Source organism: Rhinolophus ferrumequinum, chromosome 9 (assembly GCF_004115265.2).
Source record: "Rhinolophus ferrumequinum isolate MPI-CBG mRhiFer1 chromosome 9, mRhiFer1_v1.p, whole genome shotgun sequence".
Lineage (NCBI taxonomy): Eukaryota > Metazoa > Chordata > Mammalia > Chiroptera > Rhinolophidae > Rhinolophus > Rhinolophus ferrumequinum.
Window position 1 is genome coordinate 21,143,475 of NC_046292.1, and position 19,324 is coordinate 21,162,798.

Genomic DNA, 19,324 nt, shown 5'->3' on the forward strand with positions numbered 1-19,324 from the left:
GAATGGAGGGGTGGAGCCTTCACCTGGTCTCTGCGGAGGACCTGCCACTAAACTGACAAGTGGCTACTAAGTTCCTCCAAGTGGTCTGAACAGTACTGAAAACTGGGTTACTGACGGGGGCATCTGTACTACCCCAATGGCAGCGGGAGGTCTGCAGGGAGATCTAAGCAGTGCACAAGAGACGAAGACCCAGAACTGCGGGAGTCCTGGGCTCGGAAGCCACAAGGCCCTGGTTTCATCCCCAAGAGGATGACAGGATGACCAGCCCGTCTTGCACTTGAGGTCCATGAGATACCCCTGCCTGACCTCCCCACCCCCACCCCACCACTCAAGGGAGCCTGCGTGGATTCCTGTTCCCTGGATCAAAGCCTGGGGCGGGGCACTGTCCCTGCCATCAAAGTCTCCGGCAGGGCATGGGAGGCAGGCTGACAGTGCCACCAGGATGTACGGGCAGGAAAAGGGAAGGGGAAGTACTTACAGCCTGAGCCCGAGCCCGAGTACATGTACTCCAGCTCATCATCAAGGAAGGAGTCGTCGTCCCCAGAGCCCTCGAGATCCACGGGCATCTCAAAGTTCTCAAGGAGCCAGCGCTGAGCCTGGGGAGGGCAGAGACAGGCACGGGGCTCAGCACCTGAGGCCAGCGGCCTAGACACACCCAGCGGGACCGAGAGACAACAGAAGGACGACATCAGGTGTGGCCTCCACGTGGGCAAAGGGCCAGGACGGGCCAAATGACCACATCCCACCCACCCACGGGCCAGGGTGGCAGCCCCGTCTTGCTGACCACCGCCACGGAGGGCCCTGGCCACTCCCTCATCCCCTGAGCAGAGCCTCTGGGTGGCAGAACCAGGTTTAGAGCCAGAATGCTGCATTTGTCTCCCTGCTCCACCACTCATTCAATGTGTGACACGAGGCAAATTACTGAGCCTCTCGGTGCCTCAGCTTACTCGTTATTGATAAGCGAACAACATCTGCCTTAACAGGTTGTTGTGAATATGCTAACAGGTGCCCACTTTGTATGCAGCAGGTGCTCAGCACGAGTGTCACTCCGCGTGGCCAGCATCGTCAGCCCCCTTCCACAGAGGAGAGAAGTGAGGCTCAGTTGCCCAGGTCATCAGAGAGCATATGATGCGATGAGATTTAGACTCTGCTTGGGATCTGAAGTCTCACACCTTGAAATCTCAAAGGCAGGGCAATTAGTTCCATCAGACAGACATAGCGTTGGGGAGACTTGGGGTTCTGGGAGGCAAGATCCTTGAATAAAGGTGGATAGGGGGAAAGGGAGAGAAGGGACTGCAGGCTCTGGCCCTGCCCTGGGTTCTCTCTCAAACAAGCAGTCAGCCCCCCTGGATCTCAATGGCAGAATCAGCTCAGGGCCCTGATGCCACTCCCACTTCTGCCTCAGGGTCTCCAGGGGGTCTGGAACGCTGAGAGGGGCTTTTCCCAGAGGCCACCACACCAGAAGCAAGATTCTTCTGAGTCAGAGCCTGGGAAGACAGCGAGCTGGGGCTCCTGGGTACGGCCCATCTCTCTTTACTACATACAACCCTGGGCGAGAACCGGCACTGAGGACGTCCAAGACAGAAGTGCAAACCCTACCTCCAGCCGCACCCTCTGACCCTGGTTCCAGACTGAGCCCAGCCACAGTCTCTGTCCCCTGACAGCTTTCCAGAGGAAGGTCAGGTTGACTCCCGGTGGTCAGATCTGAAGATTAGCACTTGGGTCTTATACAATTGAAATAAAGAGAAAAAGATGGAGGGAATAGAATACACAAAGGCTCCAAGGTGGGGAACAGCAGCCTGCTCTCAGAGCTGGCCCTGCCCACCCTCCAGCCTCGTCTAGGGTACCTCTGCACCCCTGCAATCACTGGGTTCCAGCCACTCTGGCCCCGTTCCGTTGCTGGAACATGCCTGGTCACTCCTGCCTCATGCTGTTCCCTCCACCTCTAACACTCTTCCTTCCCATCCTTTCATCTTCCAGTAACTTTGCACCAGCTAACTCCTACTCCCCTATCACTTCTTTTAAGAAGCTGTCCAGCTTTGATCATCCTGTGTTGCTGAATTCACATCTATCACTACTGTGAACTGTGTTGGCTCGAGTGTGTGCCCACCCCCACTAAACCACACCTTGATGGAGAAACTCGTCTGGCACATAGTAGGTATTTATGACATATCTGTTAAGGAATGGAGTTGGAGTTAGAAGATGTGCCTAATTCATAGGGCAGGGGTGGGGTACGGGAAGGACCCGAGGTTGGGGAAGCCCCATCACAGAAGGCTTTCAGGGTCCCTGCCAACTTCATCATTTTTGTATCCTGACTGCACAACTGAATATTGCGAAAACTGAACTCAGTGGTTCAGCAGGTCTGAGGTGGAGTCTGGGATCCATACTATCTGACTGGAGTGGGGGCCGGGGAAGATACGTGAGCAGGAGGGACCGGATCAGCACTGTGTTCTGTGCTCAGCCTCTCACACCCCACCCCTGCCAGGCCCGCCTCCTGGAGTTCATACAGAGCTAGAGAGAGGACCCCAATCCTGCCCCCAGCCTCGACCACCTGCTCCAAAGCCCGACCCAGGCCAGCCAGGGCAGGAAGCCAGGGCAGGCCAGCAGATTTCCCACCCTCCCCACCCCGCCCATGAACACACACACGCACACACACACACACAGTCTCAGAGTAATGAATTAATCAGTATTTACTCGCTAGCAGTGAGTCATAGAGTGGAACAATTAGTGTAATTGCTCCCGTGACTAATTGCTGGGTCTTCCTCCGTTTTAGACATTCCAGGAGTTCAGAGCAGCTAGAGTCCAACTTTCCCCAGCTCCATCTCTGCCCCCACTGCCCAGAAGAACAAACCCCCAGGACCTGGGGGGAGGAAGCCCCACACTGCCAAGCTCCAAACCTGGGCCAGCTAAGCTGGAAGCCCTTGGAGACTCTGCTCAGTTCTTAGGCAAGCTGCCTGAAGCCAGAGGCTGAAGCTCCCACCCCGGGCGACACAGCAGGGAGGGGACTGACAGGGACCAAGGCTCAGGCTCTGCTCCTGAGTGGGGCCATCTTCACTGTCGTCCCATCCTAGGCAGGTGAGGGTGTGGCTGGGAGACCTTCAGCTGGGAAGAGAGGTTCTAAAAAGTCTGTAGTCCCTAGGGACCTTCAAACTGGGGTAAACATGGGGGCCAAAATAAGGAGTCCTTGTGATTCTTTAGTGACAAGTGCTACACAGCAGCCCCTAATAGCCTGCTCCCAGAACTCTAAAGACCCCTTTCCAAAACCACACAGACCCTTAAAATGACACATCCAGAGACAGAGAACATATACAGGCACACCCTGACACACCTCCACCTAAAGGCAGCCAGAGAGGTACTGTGCGTTGAATGCATGACTTCGGGTACAAATAGGCACATGCATGGGGGCAGACACTGAGTAGGGGGTGCATGCTGTGCAAATCTGAGGCTCAGAGACAAGCATGGGGCCTCCTATGAACCCATCAGCCTCCACTCAGGTAGCTCTCACCTAGATACTATTCATCCTCAGCTCAGTAGCCATTGACATGACAACCGTTACCATGACGACCATCTCCTCCATGGTAAGGACCAGGAGCTCCAGCTCCCCACAGAGATGGGGGTGGGGGGTGCGGGAGAGGGAGAGATCACGGAGGAACAGAGATGACAGGAAAGGGGAGGGCAGAGACATGGGATGGAGAGGCAGGGACGGAGGAAAGCCAGGGGTCAGAGGGGCACAGTGGAGGACAGGGAGGGGAGAATGGAGGGAGGACTCCGTGTGCGAGGGAAAGAGAACACAAGAGTGGGAGGCACCAGGAGAGAATTCTCTCACATCTTAATTTAGCCTCATGCTCATCAGACAAAGCTGGGGAAGGGGCCACCTCAGTGATTTTCCAAACCTGCCTCCGAGAGAACATTCTTTACAAAAAATAAGCCGCCCCCAGATGGGTTGGAGGGAGAGGTGACCAATAGCTCAGTCACCCCTGACCTCGCCCTGGGAAGCTTAACACTGGGCACCCCTCTTAATACTGGGGGTGGGGCGTGGGGTGCAGAATGCCATCTTGCCCAGCACCATCCCCCAGGGTGGCTGAGTGTCAGCTCTACCACTCCCTGGGCCAACTGGGGGTCCAGGGCTCAGTGAGGCCTTCCCAGAAATGCTGCAGGGGTGCTGGTAGCTGCAGCTCCCAGGGGGACAGAAAGGAGAGAGGAAAGAGATGGGGGTGGGGAATTGAGCCTGGGAGGCAGCAGGGAAAGCCCAGGGAGTCACAAAATGCCAAAAGAGGACGGTGACAAACAGCCTTTGACCCCCAAACGACCTCCTATTTGCATAATCCATGCATAATTAGCATAATTATCCATGCCATTCCCTTAAAGGAGAACTGAATTTGAATGCCCAGGACCCTGTGGCCTCCCCCTGACCCTCACGGCCCCTCCAGGTAATCCCACATCCTCCAGTACCTGACAAACACACACACACACACACACACACACTCTCTCTCTCTCTCTCTCTCTCTCTCTCTCTCTCTCTCTCTCTGCAGCTAACAGATAATACAGTGACATCCTCATGTACACACACAGCCAGCCAAGCCCTACAGAAACACACAGCTGTACACACAGACTCTGTCGCACGCGCGCACACACACACACACACAGAGCAACATTTACTGATCCTAACCTGTGTGCCCATGCCTACCTTAGCTCACGGACAATACAGCCTGGCACATACCGTCACACGCTCACTCATTTACTACATCCCTGGCTGCCTGCGTGCGTGCATACTACATCCCTAGCTCACAAACACACACACACACACACACACACACACACACATCACTGCACCCTGCTCCTCACCTAACACACCCATGATGCCCCACACAAACTTCAGCGGAATCTCACTACCATGTGGGTGGCACACACCAACCCCTCCCCACGTCCAGCACTTCACCGCACATCCCCAGGGAGGGGTACCCTCGGGCTCTGACACAAAGCTCTCCACCTGTAAACACTGTTTCTCCTGTTCACAGCCCCCACACCCACCAAGGCACTGGTGGGAGAGCACGCCCACTGCAGAAGCCCCTCAGCCTTCTGTTTCCCACTGCCACCAATCCTGGGAGCAGACACCCAACTGGAGGCTCCCTGAAGGCTCCCTGAGCAGCTGCTGAAGGTCTGAGCTCCCGGGGGAATCACTATTGGTCCCCAGGGGTTCTAGAACCCTGCCCACCACTGCTGAGGGCCTGCCCCAGGTCAGGCACTGGAAGCACACTACCTGCACTGCCGCCTTCAATCATCACAGCCTCCCAGAGTTTTATCCCCATTTCACAGATGCAGACACTGAGGCTGGACCCTAGAATTGAGACGAGCACAGGTCCTCAGTCTCTCGAATCCATGCCCAGGGCTGCCCCCCACCCGCTGCTCATCCAGGGCTCCTGCCCCCATGGCCCACAGCCCCACTCACTCTGCACGAGCTCAGCTCAGAATGCCTACAGCCACCCACACACTCAATGTCCACGCACACCATACACACACTGTAGCACACACACACGACATGCTCTCACACACCATTCCACCCACTGAATAGGCACCCACCCCAGCCCCCATCATATGTACCACTCCCTCTCAGATGCCCACCAACAGGCCCCTCCCCACACAGGCACCGTGCACACTTTCCCTCCTGGGTACATACAAGCACACACGCAACACCAGGGTGAGACATGGCACCCTTCCCAATGGACTGACGTGCCCTGCCATATTTTCCCTCACTGCCCCCTCCCCACCATTTCTCTTGAGCTGACCCATCACCTCACCCCAAAGACACACCTCAGGCTCCCATGGGGATAACAGGGGAGTGTTCTCACCACCCACCCCTACCCGAGCCTCTCCATAGAGTTGTACAGCGGCTGGGGTGAGTGAGGGACCCAGGGCAGCTAGACATCAGGTCAATCTCCTCACTTGTACAGCCACCTGCTCTGAGTGCAGGGGACATGTCCAGGAAGAAAACTGGGATACCTCCCTCTGCCCCCAGCCCCCACCACCAGTCCTCTTCCATCATGAGCCTTTCCAGAGAAACAGGCGAGCACAGAGATTGAGCCAGAATGAATCAGCTCCTCCCCTTACTACCTGGGGGATATTCAGGCAAGCCCCCTGAATCCCTGGCACCTTGGTTTTCTCGTCTGTAAAATGGGGATGATGATAACAGGACGTAGCTCATGGAGTTGCTATGAGAATCAAATAAGACCACGTAAGTCACAGGCTGAGCACAGGACCCAACACCTAAGCTGAATCAATAAACGTCACTGTGATTATTATTAGTTATATGTTAATGGTTCTATGATTATTATTTCTGAAGTCTATCTCTTTTAAGCCTCACTATCGTCATGAGGGAAGTAGAATCGGGATGAGTCCACCCACGCTGCAGATGAGGCTATTCATGCCCAGAGAGGTTAAGCAGCGCTGCTAAGACCACCCAGCAGGGCAGAGAGAGAAGAGAGAGGTTGGATGAGTGGGGAGAACGGGCGAGTTACAGCAACAGACACAGACACACAGATCAGGTCAGCCGGCGGGGCCGGGCACGCAGCAGCCCTGTGCAGTGCTGATCATGCTGCAAACGCTTAGGATAAAATCAAGTATAATTAACTCTGCCCGAGCTTCCTCCCCCGAATTAGCCAAACGCAGGCACGACTGTCCTGGCGACTAGAGACAACGTGAGCAGGGGTTAGTAGCCCCGCTGTAGAGTCATTGAGTCTTGGGTTCAAGTTCAGCTCTGCTTACTTGTTGGGTGACTCGGAGCAAGGTACTTAACCTCTCTGAGCTTCTACGTGGTTAAATGGGGACAATAATAATCCATACTCCATAGAGTTGTTGCAGGTACTCGGTCCAGCCAGACAGGCGGCACTCAATAATCTCTTGTTGACATTACCATGGCACAGGCTTGTCACCTCAGGGCTCACCTTAAGGCCTGAGTGATCACTGAGTTCAACTCTCCCTTCTTACAGATGTGGAAGCTGAAGCCCAGAAAGGGGCAAGTCTCGCATTATCCCACCCCCTGACAAGAGGGGTCAGTGTGGGGAATTCCCACGCCAAGCAGTACTCAGAGAGGTAAAGTGATTTGTCCAGTGACACACAGCGACTTAATGACCAGCTCCTGGAAGCAGGGGGGTCTCAGCAGAGCCCTCTGGATCCCTCCAGGCTTCGTCCCCACCAGTCCCCGTCCCCAGAAAGGCCCTCAGTCCTGTGAGAACGCCATGCCCCTCACGCTCACCAGTTTCAACCCGGAGACCCAGAGCACCACGGAAGGAATGTGGGCCTGGGCCAGCCTCTGGGCAGCAGGACAGCGAAGGGGGGCTACACAATGGAGAGCCTGGGCCGGGAAGGGGGACGTCTTGGTCTCCATCACCCCACCCGTCCCCAGCTGCCCTGGCTGGGAACCCAGCACCCGCCACATTCACTTGCTGCTGGAGGGGTGAGGGGCACGAAGGCTACATCTGCTGGGGAGGAGGCCACAGAGCCCAGGTCCCCGAGAACAGAAGGGCCTGGGGGAGGAGCAGAGTTCGGCGGGTGGGCAGAGAAGGCCCGGGCTGAACTTGACAGACCTCCCCACCAAACAAAAAGATCAGCAAAGCCCAGACACACCCTGTCGCTGACACACACTCCCACCATCCTCATTCCAAACACCCATCCCCAGGTCTTCTACAGGGCAGCTCTGAGGACAGGATGTACCCATCTGGGCCCATCCCATCTCAGCCAACTGCTTGGCAAAGGCCATCCTGACGGCAGAGCCCTCCCTACCCCACGTCTGAATTCCACCATCAGCTCCAGCCCGCCTCCTCCACCACCTTCTCCACTACCCTCCCCTGTGCTGCCACCATCCTCCATCCTTCTCCCCACCCTTCTTGGAAGCACTGCTCCCATCCACGCCCACCCGGGCCTAACAGGAGAGCAGGCAGCGTCCCAGCCCAGGAGGCCACAGCCTCTGAGACCCAGACAAGTTCCCTGCTCCCATCTCTGCATTTCCGTTGCCCCATTTGTAAAATGAACAATGGAGCTTGACACTCCAAGGGGCCTTCTGAGTCTGACACTCTGGGCATCGAAGAATTTAGCCCTCAGGTCAAAGAGATCCAGGGCAATGCTATTTATAAGAGAGAAAACATGGAAACAACCTCCATTCCCAACAACAAGGGATTCGTACATAAGTTAGGGTACAACTATAACATGCAATATTATGCAGCTATCAATAATTGGGTTTTCACAAGTCCACACTGTTGAATCAGGTCATTAAAAGGCATAAATGCATAAGAGAAGGCTTTTACCTCATTTCAAAGGATACTTAAGGACATGGGAAAATGCACACCCACTGGTTGTCAGGAGGCAACACACCAGGGCTATTGACAGGTTCTGTCTCTCGATATCTGGGGGGCCTTGGGCAGGTACTTAACTATCTAGGCCTGGTAAACAAAGAAAATAAATACCCAACTTGCGGGATTCACTGGAGGAGACCCCACGTGTCCACATGCTAACGAATCGCTCGATAAATGTTGGCTATTAATACTGTCACCGAGTTTAAAAACTAGGTTGGTTACAAATACATATTTATATAGAACTCGATCCTGCTTTCATGAAGTCACTACCAAGGTGAATTTCTAAATGCTGAATTCTACTACACGTTCCCTGGGCAACGGCATTACAGGCAGTTTCTCCTTTTTCTCTCAGGACCTGTCTATATCTTCCAAATTTTCCACGAGTGCCCACGCCTGCCATCCTCTGGCCTGTGAAACCCTCCGGCCCCTTCATTCTGCCAAGATCCCAATGGGACTCTTCCTGAGAAAACTTAGGACCAAACAGAGGGACCAGCAGAAAGGAAACAACACAAGAGCCTCCGCGGGAGCTGGCAGGGCCTGGGGGCCCAGGGCCTGTGTCGCTGAGCCTCACCCGCAGACAGGCTGGCTTGGCAGGGCCCAGTTCCGTCCCCTGGCATCACCCCGGCGGGCGGCCACGTTGGCCCACAATTCGCAGACGCCTATTCCTCCCGGCCGGCCGTCTTCTCACCAGCCCAGTTCCTGGCCCCACCATCCCCGCCAATTCCCCGTCAGAGTGCTGGCTGGCCACCCTAGAGCTGCCCACACTGTCACCTCCGCCTAGGCGAAGGGTGACAGTGCAACCCTGGGAAAACCAGCCCCCTCCTCTACCCAGGGCTGAGGACCCCCCCCCCCCATTGCTCCATCAATCCCAGCCACCTGCCCTCTAGCGTCACTCTCTTGGCCACCCTGACTCACACTGCTCATTTATTCCTGCCCCTGAGCTCACGCCTGAGCACAGGACCACCCACTGAGGCCCCAGTTCCAGACTCCCAGCTGCCCACCCCCCACGCTCCTCCCACATGAAACCGGTTACGGTTCTGGGAACCGGGCACTTCAGGCCTTGCACACGCTATTCCTTCTTCTTGGAATATCCTTCCCTGTCTCTGCCTGGCCAGCACCAACTCAACTGGTTAGTCGGTATAAGCAGTATTTACTAAGCACTTACCGTGTGCCAGGTGCTATTCTAGGCACTCCAGGTCCCATAATCAACAAGACAGGCATGCGCTCAAACAGCACCTCTGCGAGGCCTCCAAACACCAACCACCTGCCTGGCCTGAATTAGGAGTCCCTTCCTGGGGACTCCACTGTCACTGTGCTGTTATTTACTAGGGGCGGAGGAGCTACCAACCATGCTCTCATCGTTTAAATGGGCGCCTTCTACCAGGTCTCACTGAACCTATTGGGCTACCCTGGGAAGCACGGACTACTGTCCCCATCTACAGATGAGGAGACTGAGGCTTTTAAGCCACTAGTGGAGGCACAGCAGGATTTGACACCAGATCCTGTGCTCAGTGAATTCCTGAACCCCTGAGAATGCATGAAGGGTGCCAGGCTGTGACATGACACTTATTTCATAGGGTACTTTTCTGGAGGAGGGCCTGGGGTCATTCTGTCCCTCACCATGAACAACAGTGACAGCTAGCACAGAGGGAGCACTCACTGTGTGCCAGGCTCTTCACATGCACATTGCTTCATATTTCTTCATAAACATCTTACTCACGAGGGATTGTTATCTCCACCTCACAGATGGGCACACCACAGTTCAGAGAGGTGAAGCAACTGGCCCAAACTCACACAGCAATGGCCTCAAATTTGAACCCAGGATTAGTTGAACCCTAAGGACCATGTTGTGTGTACTCTCAGCCCTCACCAGTATCCCCCACCAAGAAGCTCCTCAAGAGTGGGGCAAGTGTCAGATTCCCCATACCACCACCATCCCAAAGGACCTGCACAGAGACAGACAGACAGACAGATAGACAGACTGAACGTCTGGGAATGAGCAGAAATGGAGGAAAACTCATGCTGCTCCCATGACAGGGAGCCTGGCTCAGGTGAGCAGCCCCACCTACTACCCCATGACTCACCAGCAGGTGACTCGGATTGAGCCTCCAGGGTCTGCAACCATCCCTGTCACCAAATGGGCAAGAGCACACCCACCCCTGAGGCCCACAAGACTCCAAGGAACAATTAGTATGGGGTTAGCTATTCCAGTCCTGGCTTCCAGAGAGCCCCCGCGAGTCCCTTCACCTCTCACCTCACTGGGACTCCGTCTACCCGCCTATGAAATGGGGATAATGATTCCCAGCACATGGAGATACCAGCTGTGACATGCAGAGCAGTTACTGTAGTCAGTAGGTGCTAGGATATGACACGCTGTCCCTACTCAAAACTCACCTTCTTGCCTAGCCACCAAATCCACCCAAATGACCTCCCATACACCCTGTCACTCTGTCAACACCAGCGCTGTTGATTTACTTGTCTGTCTGTCTCTCCCTCCAACAGCTCCTGGGGGCAGTGACTGTGTCCCCAGGGCCCAGAATATTTCTGGGACACAGCTGGCCCCATCCATATTTGTTCAATGAATAGTGTGAATAGGGTCACCCCCCTATGGGAGGACCGCATCACCCACTTCCCACCCCTCGTCACTATGTGATTCTGAGTAGGGCCCTGTCCTCCAGCCTCAGTCTCCCCATGTGTAAAACCAGGGGGTTGGACAAAGGTTCCCTTTGGCCTCTCCAAAATACAACCAGGAGGACTCCAAGTTAGCTGGGAAGAGGGAAGAAAAACTGAGACTGATCCCAACGTATTTTTTCATAAAATTACTATGCAAACCATATGCAAAGATATGCAGATTAGCAGGCGCCCAGTAGAGCCTACAATTCTGGCCACTTTACAACCAGGACTGGGCTGGGAGGAAAGTCGTACTGACTGAGCACCTACTAAGTGCCAGGCCCCTTCCTGATGAAAGGAGCCGGGTGAAATGGGCGTCCTTACTCCACAGACTCAGAGCCCAGGCAGCTTGCGGAGGTCACAGAGAAACTCAGGTGGAGAGTCAGGATGCAGCTGAGGAGGGCCAGGCAGGAGAGAGCGGCCTGGTGGAGGGAAGGGGCTGAGGGAGGAGATGGGCACCTCAGCGCCACGTGTCCGGTACCCACGTCCCCAGGAACCGAGAGAAGGCCTGCCCAAAGGGCAGGGAGACCCAGGGGGGCACCTGACGCCAGGCGAAGGTGCTCCAGGGACCTTGCCAGCCCTGGGGTTCTACCGGGCTGACCCCCAGCCCTCCTCCAGGAAACCGAACAGCCTCTGCTGGAGTCAGCCCCACGCCGGCCCAGCCCTTTCAGCTGTGCTGGGATTCCACATGTCGCTGCCATGCTCCCCAACGCTTCCCAGGCATGTGCCAGCATCACCCTGAGGACACAAAATAAGCACACACACCCCTACAACGTCCCCGTCTGTCTGTGTGTGTGTGCGCGCGCGCAGCCTCCTGAGCAGTAGGCCTGTGGTCCCCTCATCCTCCTATATGCAGGGTTTTATAGCCAGCAGCAACTCACACAGGGTGCAGATGTGACTCCCCACCCCCAGCCTGGAGCTATCCCACTGGCTTTTGAGCTACTCCACTTCAAGGACGGAATGAGCCTGACTCAGTGTAAGCCCTGGGGTTACCAGGGCCACCACCACCATTGCCCAGATGGGAAACTGAGGCACAAAACAAGGAATCCAACAAATAAACAAAAAACTGGGGAAGAGACTGGCAGAGCTCCTAGAGGCCAGCGAAGGGCCACCTTTGCCGACGGGGCTGCCTCCAGCCCACAAGGACACTCAGTCAGACGCAGACAGGAGGACAGGGAGGGTCAGACTGATGCCCAAGCTCACACCCCCATCTCCTGAGTTCATCCAGATACAGATGTGCAGCAATACCTGAGGGAAGAATGGATGCAAGAATGAATGGGGTCAGAAAGTTAGAAAATACCAAGTGCTGGTGAGCGTGTGGAGAAATCAGAACCCTCACATACCACGGGTAGGAATGGAAAGCGGAAAACGGTGGGTGCAGCCACTTTGGAAAACAGTCTGGCAGTTCCTCAAAAGCTTACACAGTCCCCATATGACCCAACAATTCTACTCCTAGAGTATATATCCAATGGAGCTGAAAACATAAGATGTGCCCACACATTAACATATATACGTATATGTATATGTACATGTGCATGTATGTGGTACCCAAAAAATGTATACACAGTTTAAGAAAGGAAAACTATTCAAATTGTAATGCTCAATAGATACTGATAACAAAAGATGAATACAAGTCACGTCTGACTTCTGCAATTACAAGAGATGCTCAAAGTGGTTCCCATCAGCGTCCAGACACTTCTGATTGCGGCCAACGACTGCTTGAGCAACGCTGACCAAAGTGTCCACTTGGATACATTTTTTTGCCCTCCCCGCCTCATAGATGCATATATTATTATTCATAACAGCTCCAAAGTAAAAACAACCCAAATGTTCATCAACTGATAGATGGCGAAATAAAAGGTGGTACGTCCGTGCAATGGAATCTTATTCAACAAAAAAAGAAAGGAAGTAAGGGTACATGCTGCCACATGGATGAACCCTGAACACATTATGCTAAGTGAAAGAAGCCAGTCACAAAGGACCACAATATATGATTCCATTTGTATGAAATTTCCAACATAGGCAAATCCATAGAGACAGAAACTAAATTCGTGATTGCCTAGGGCTGGAGGATTGAGGAGAAATGGGGAGAAATTGCTAGTAAGTATAGGGTTTCTTTTGGGCGTGATAAAAATGTATAAAATTGGTGATGGTTGCACAACTCTGTAGTAAATATACTAAAAACCACTGAATTATATGCTTTAGATGGGTGAATTGTATGGCATGTGAGTTAAATCTCAATAAAGTTGTTGTTTGGAAAAAAAGAATGATGAATATGAGACTGAGGCTCAGAGAGGTAAGCAATTTGCACCAGGTCACACAGCAGAGCCTGGACTCAAATACTCAGCTGGGAGAGGAGGTGAGCCTTATCCCTGCTTACCTCCTCCCCCTAGGAGGCTCCCCCAACCAAGCGCCAGGTGAAGCCTCCCCAGCTCTCACCTCCAGGAGAGCAAACATTGACTCTGCAGACCACGAGTGGGAGCGGCCCCAGCACAGCCACTGCCTCCTCTGTGCCTCTCAAAGGCCCCTTTGTCAGATGGGGCCACTGGACGGGGGCAGGCTTGGCCCAGAATGACCCAAGAGAAGGGAGGCAACTCCAAACTCAGGCTGGCTGCCACCTCCATCCCTACACCCAATGTCCCAGCTCCAGTTCTCAGTGGCTCTGGGATGCCCCCAGCCAGGCCCTCTGTCCACGTGGCTGTCTCCTGGCTGCCCTTAGGAAGAGGCATGAGGATATGTCCCTGCCACGGAAGGGAGCAGGAGGGTGGCAGGGCCCCAGCAGTGAGGCACATCTGAATTTGAAGACACGTCTGTCTGTCCCCTGCCCCCGTGACTGTCTAAGGCATTCTTCAGGACAAACAGGTCTCTGGGGCCCACCCTTCACCCCCTGTCCCGCCACCACTTGGCTCCCAGGCACTGGCCTCCGCCCAGCCCAGCTGGCAGCTGCCGAGACCCGGCTGGTTTCCGCTCTCTATTCTCTGCGCAGAGGCCCATCTGTCCTGAGGGCTGGGCCAGGGCTCTGTCTGACAGGTGCTCTGTATCCCACAAGCCCCTACCAGGATGAATGCAGGTACAAAGCTTGTGCCCCTTAGTCCCCTGCCTCTGTGCCACCACCTCCGTGATCTTTCTGATCCCTGCTCAGCCCCTCCCCCCCGCCCCCCGCTAGTCACCAGAAGGGGAAGAAGTGACCTCACAGAGCCTTACTGAGCAGACTTCAGGGTGGGGACCACAAAGGATCCTGAGGAGGGAAGCCAAGAACTCCACACGCTCTCGTCCTCATTCCAGCTATAGAATGGAGGGAGCCACAGCAAATCCCAGAGCCCTGTGTCCTCTGCCCCGACACCACCCGCCAGCCTCCTGCAGGTCCAGCGCTTCCTGGCATCCGGTCAGCCTATCCTCAGCCCACGGCCACAGGCTCTGCTGAAAGGCAGAGCCCTCTCCACTAAGCTCAAATGGAGTCCAAACACCCACGAGGGATTCAGGGACCCTGAGTGCCCTGGCCCCCAAGTGCCCTGCAGGCCAGGGATGAGGCACACCCTCCTCTTCTCACATGTCACTTGAACATGGCTTCCCTGACCAAATCTTCCTTCAGGTCTCAGCCTACGCATCGCCTGACCCCCTGCAGGCAGGGTCAGAGCCCCCATCACACCAGCTCGGCCCCCCTGCCTGCAGGGAGCTCCACCAGGGGAGGACCCCAGGGAGGTCTGGATGAATGAGCCCCCAAATGGTCCAGTCTAGGACCCGGAGAAATAGCGCTTGTGCAGAGAAGGACCCGGACTGGAAAAGCAGGGCTCAAAGGGGGACACGCGCAAGGGGCTGTTACTGGCACCTAGTCTTCTTACCCAAACCCCAGGACAAGGACAGGGGACTGTCACCTCTGTGGGGACAGAAGACTCTCATTAGCACCGCCCCCATTGTTATCAGTACTGGTCACCAGCTCTGAGCACGGCAACATGCTAGATGCTGGGCCAAATAAAGCCTAATCCTCTCCACGACCCCGCAGTACAATGGTTACCACACAGCTTTACAGAGGGGGACGTGGGTGCACTGAGCTGCCGAAGGCGGTCCAGACAGCTGACAAGCGGGGCTCCCAGGCAGAGCCCAAGTGGAGCTGATGGCCGAGCCACGCTCTTTCCACCACTTATCACAGCCACCCTTATAGACGCACCTACAGTCCCTGTGCATTTCCAAATGCCCAGGCACCAGCGCTTCCCATGCCAGGCTCAGGCCTCACTTCCTCCCGGAAGCTGCCCCATCTCACCCCTGTCCCATGACCACACCCTCCCCGCACAGGACCTCAAATTCGGCATCTCCTGGTTGGGCCTTATTTTCCCACTGGGTCCAGAAATGCTCCGGTCAAAAACAGGCTTCCCAGACATCAGAGTCCCCAGATGTCTCACGCAGAAGATTCTGACTCAGGGCTCACATCAGGCAGGTGGTTAAATGAAGGGTCTGCCTCCTCTGGCTTCTCTGACCCTGGCGGTCACTTTCCTTAGGGACACACACCCACAACCTTTCCCTCCCGCCCAGCATGTCTGCACCCAGGGTTTGGTCAATCACATATAACCGAATCTCTGACTGAACCCGTTTTGAGTTTGCAGTGTGTGCCTGGAGGTCAGACAGAAGGTAACACTCCGAGTCCCTCCACGCTCCCTGCCCTTAATCACTACTAAGGAGGCAGGAGACCAGCTGCCCCTCTGGCCTGCTCCCTGGATTCTAGGATTAAGAGCTGGGATTAAGGACAGGCACATTCCTGGTAGCTTAGAGCCGTGTGTGGGTGTGTACATGCAGGCACGCAGGTGTGCATGTGCAAGCACATCCAGGGGTGTTTCTGGGCATGCGTGCAGGTACATCCGTGTGTGTACACCTGTGGGTTGTCAGGTGGGCTTCAGTGCCTGTGAGCGTCTGGGTGTGTTCATGTGAGTACACACAGGCTCCACCTTTGTGAGGGCACGTGTGCACTGGAGCACGTGTCCTTGGCTCTGTGTGCCTGTGTGTGTTCAGGTATGTGCATGGTCTGTGTCTCCACACGTGTGCACAGGACAAGGGTGTGTGCTCCTGTCTGCGCATTCCTTCACGTACACAAATGGGTCTGCAGCTGTGCACATTTCTAAGTGTGCTTCGACTCCCCTGAGGGAGAGGGAGCGTATCCCAACTTCCTCCACTATTCTCCCATGAGCTGCTTATATCTGCGGCCACCCCCGACAGCTGAGAAAGGGGAGAAACAGCAATTTTGGGGGACTCCGGAATCCCCGCGACCTGGCCTCATACCTGAGCCACTAAAACAGCTGAAGACAAAGGAGTAGGGCACAAAGGTCTGTCCCTCCAGACACCCAAAGTGCCCAGTGGCAGCACGGACACAGCAACACACCTTCACACACGCGCATGTGCATACAAACCCAAACCTGAACAGACGCACGGCCTCAGTGTCACGTGGAAAAAGGATCACCCTGGGCTCAACCATAGCCTCACACACTATCCCCCCAACACAGAGCCCGAACCCCTTTTTCTGGACCTGAGATTATCTCCAAAAGCCTCCCAGCCCTCCTGCTTCACATGAGAACAGGATTCAACCAAGCCAGGGCTCAGTTCCGAGGCCCCACGGAGGCCACAGCCCTGGGGGAGCGGTTCTGCCTCTGAGCGTTGGGGACCCTGAATAGCCAAGCTCTGTCCTCGGGCTCAGTGTCCTCATCTGAACAGCTAGGCGAGGGGCTGATTTCCTGTGACTTGGTGCCCTTGGAACTACACTTCTGGAGGGTGGAGGAAGGGAATGGGGGGTTCTGGACCCAGGAAGGCGAGGAGTAAAGAAGAGTGCCTCTAGCCTGGACCCCAACCACCCCCTCAGCCCTCGAGGTCCCTGTCTCCCAGGGGATTCCTCAGGTCCTGGCCCCCTGACTGGCAGCCAGGGAGATGAGAGGTTCCAAGCAGCCAGGAAGTGAGTGAGGCAGAGGGCTTTGGAGATCAGAGCAGGAAGGGGGGGAAGAGAGGAGGGTGAGACACAGAGGGGGAAGGCGAGAAGCAGGGAGCAGACAGAAGAGGAGGAGGAGGTGGGCAGGAGTGTTGCAATGGGGAGAGAGGTGGAGGGCAGAGGGGGAAGATCTCTTATAATCCAGCCTGAGCCTCCGGAATCCCACAGTATGTCTACCTTCCAGAAAGGTGGAGTCCAAAAGGACTCAATCCACCCCTCGGGTAAGTGAGGCAGGAAGGCTGCATCCGTCATGCCCACTGCGCCCTGCTGCCAGCCTCCACTCTCCTCCTCCACAAGCTTGGGGATCACAGGAGCAGGGGGATGGGGACACAGGACAAGGTGTGACAACGGAGAAGAACTAGAAGTCAAACAGATTGAGGATGTGCTAAAATACACAAAAAGGAAACAATGCAGCAATGTCAGATTAGGAAATGAAACAAAGTAACATGTACGAGGGCTGAACTGGGAGATGATGTAATTGGGGGAGTAGCTGTTGCCACAATGCAGCCAAGTGAGGACTCTGAGGAGACAGGGACGTAACCCTGTGGGGAGCCAGATGCTATGGAGCAATGGAACAGAATCCAGCTTAGCAAAGAATCCAAACATGTACAAGAAAGGCCCTGCCTTGGAATCCAGAAGAGGGAGGCAGGAGAGAAGGGGAGGAAGAAGGGCTCACTGTACATGGGAGCAGGGAGGAGAGGTTGGTAAAGGATCCCCAGAGGAAGGGACGTCTCTGCTGGGTTTTGGAGGACGAGTAGGAGTTCAATGGAGAAGGGAACAGTCCATGGAGAGTGAACAGCAAGTACATGGGTGGAAACAAAGGCAAAAGAGACATTTTACTGTGTACCCAGGGCACAGCCAGGAGTCTTGGATGAAAGCAGTGGGGCGAGGAACGGGGGTATACAAGGAAAGCGATGAGGCTGGAGAAGTCCATTGGATGACTGATGGGAATCAATTTTGCATAGAGTCGGGTATGAGAGCAGCTGGGGTTGGGTTAGGGAAGGCTTCCTGGGAAAGGTGGGTAGGAGCTGGACCCGCAGTCTGGGCAAAACAGAGACAGGTAAAGAGAAGAAACATGGTACAAGGGATGGTGCCCTGCCCAGGAATCAGGAGACATAGTTCTTAGTCCCACCTCAGCCACCAACTTGCTGTGCTACTTTGGGCGAGTCATTGTACCTCTCTGAGCCTCATTTTCCCATACGTAAAACAAGAAGGCTGAACTACCAGATCTCAGAAGAGCCTCACTATGACTAGAGATCACTCCTTTGGCTTCAGTTTCCCCTTCAGGACAATGAACAAGTTGGACAAGAGTGTTTCCAAGGGCTCTTCCAGCTGAAATCCTCTTCAGTCCTCTCATCTTTCTCCAGCCTGGGCTGTCCTCAGCCCGTGGCCCAATCTGGACAGAAAACATGCAGCAAAGAATAGACCCAGGTGGAAGACAAAAGCCCCCAAGCCTGGGTCAGGGTCTCCCCCACAGCAGCCACACAGGCTCAGGTACCTAGCAAGACCTGACGGGCCTTAAATTAATCCTCTCAGGTCACCACACTTTACAGTTTGCAACACACGAGGTAGCATGGAGCAAATGCTTGTGCACCAGACTGGACTCTGAGGCCAGACTGCTTGGGTTCAAATCCCTAGTGTGCATGCCACTTACTAGCTCTGTGACCTTGGACAAGTTACTTAATCTCTCTGTGCATCAATGTCCTGTTTTCTTTTTCTTTTTTTAAATAAAATCAAGATAATAATGGTGTCTCTTTCTGAAGGTTGTGGTAAGGATTGAGTTTTTACATATAAGACATTTGGCAGAAGTGGCTTGCACATGGTAGGCACTCAACAGGCATAATTCAATATTAATATTATCACATCCAGGCTCTGACTGGTATCCCGTGCCAGCCCCAGAGGGCAGCAGGGCTACACCCATTTTACAGACCAACATCCTCTACCTGTAGGACGGAACCCAAAGCCTTGGTTTGGACTCAAAGCCCACCTGTGAGCCACCAGGGTCTTCTATGCCAAGGCCCTGTGGGGTTCAACCATTCAGCCCCAGACACCCCACGGCACAGGGCCAGGTGCCCAGGGAATGTTAAATGCAAGAAACAACACACTCTCATTCAAAACAACAGCCCACACCAGCAGTGGCTCCTCCACCCCAATGGGAGATGTGCTCCCACTGCCACCTATGGCCTCCCCCCCCCCCCCGGTTGGTTATTGCTACTTTCAACCACAATTTAGTTCCCTAATACACCATCACCTTTCCTACCTCTAAGACTTTGTCCACCCTGGTCCCTCTGTCTATCAATGTGCTGCCACCCTTCAAGGCCTGGTACAAAGGACACCT

General features: G+C 54.7%; 1 protein-coding gene across 2 annotated transcripts in view; it reads right to left on the reverse strand.

Moving 5' to 3' along the window:
- SDC3 (syndecan 3) overlaps positions 1-19,324 on the reverse strand; it is a 38,205-nt gene that overhangs the window by 9,245 nt on the left and 9,636 nt on the right. For both annotated transcript variants that reach the window (XM_033114235.1, XM_033114236.1), the window contains exon 2: positions 479-596. In XM_033114235.1, the coding sequence (XP_032970126.1) occupies positions 479-596 (118 nt within the window). The remainder of the gene's footprint in view (positions 1-478; positions 597-19,324) is intronic.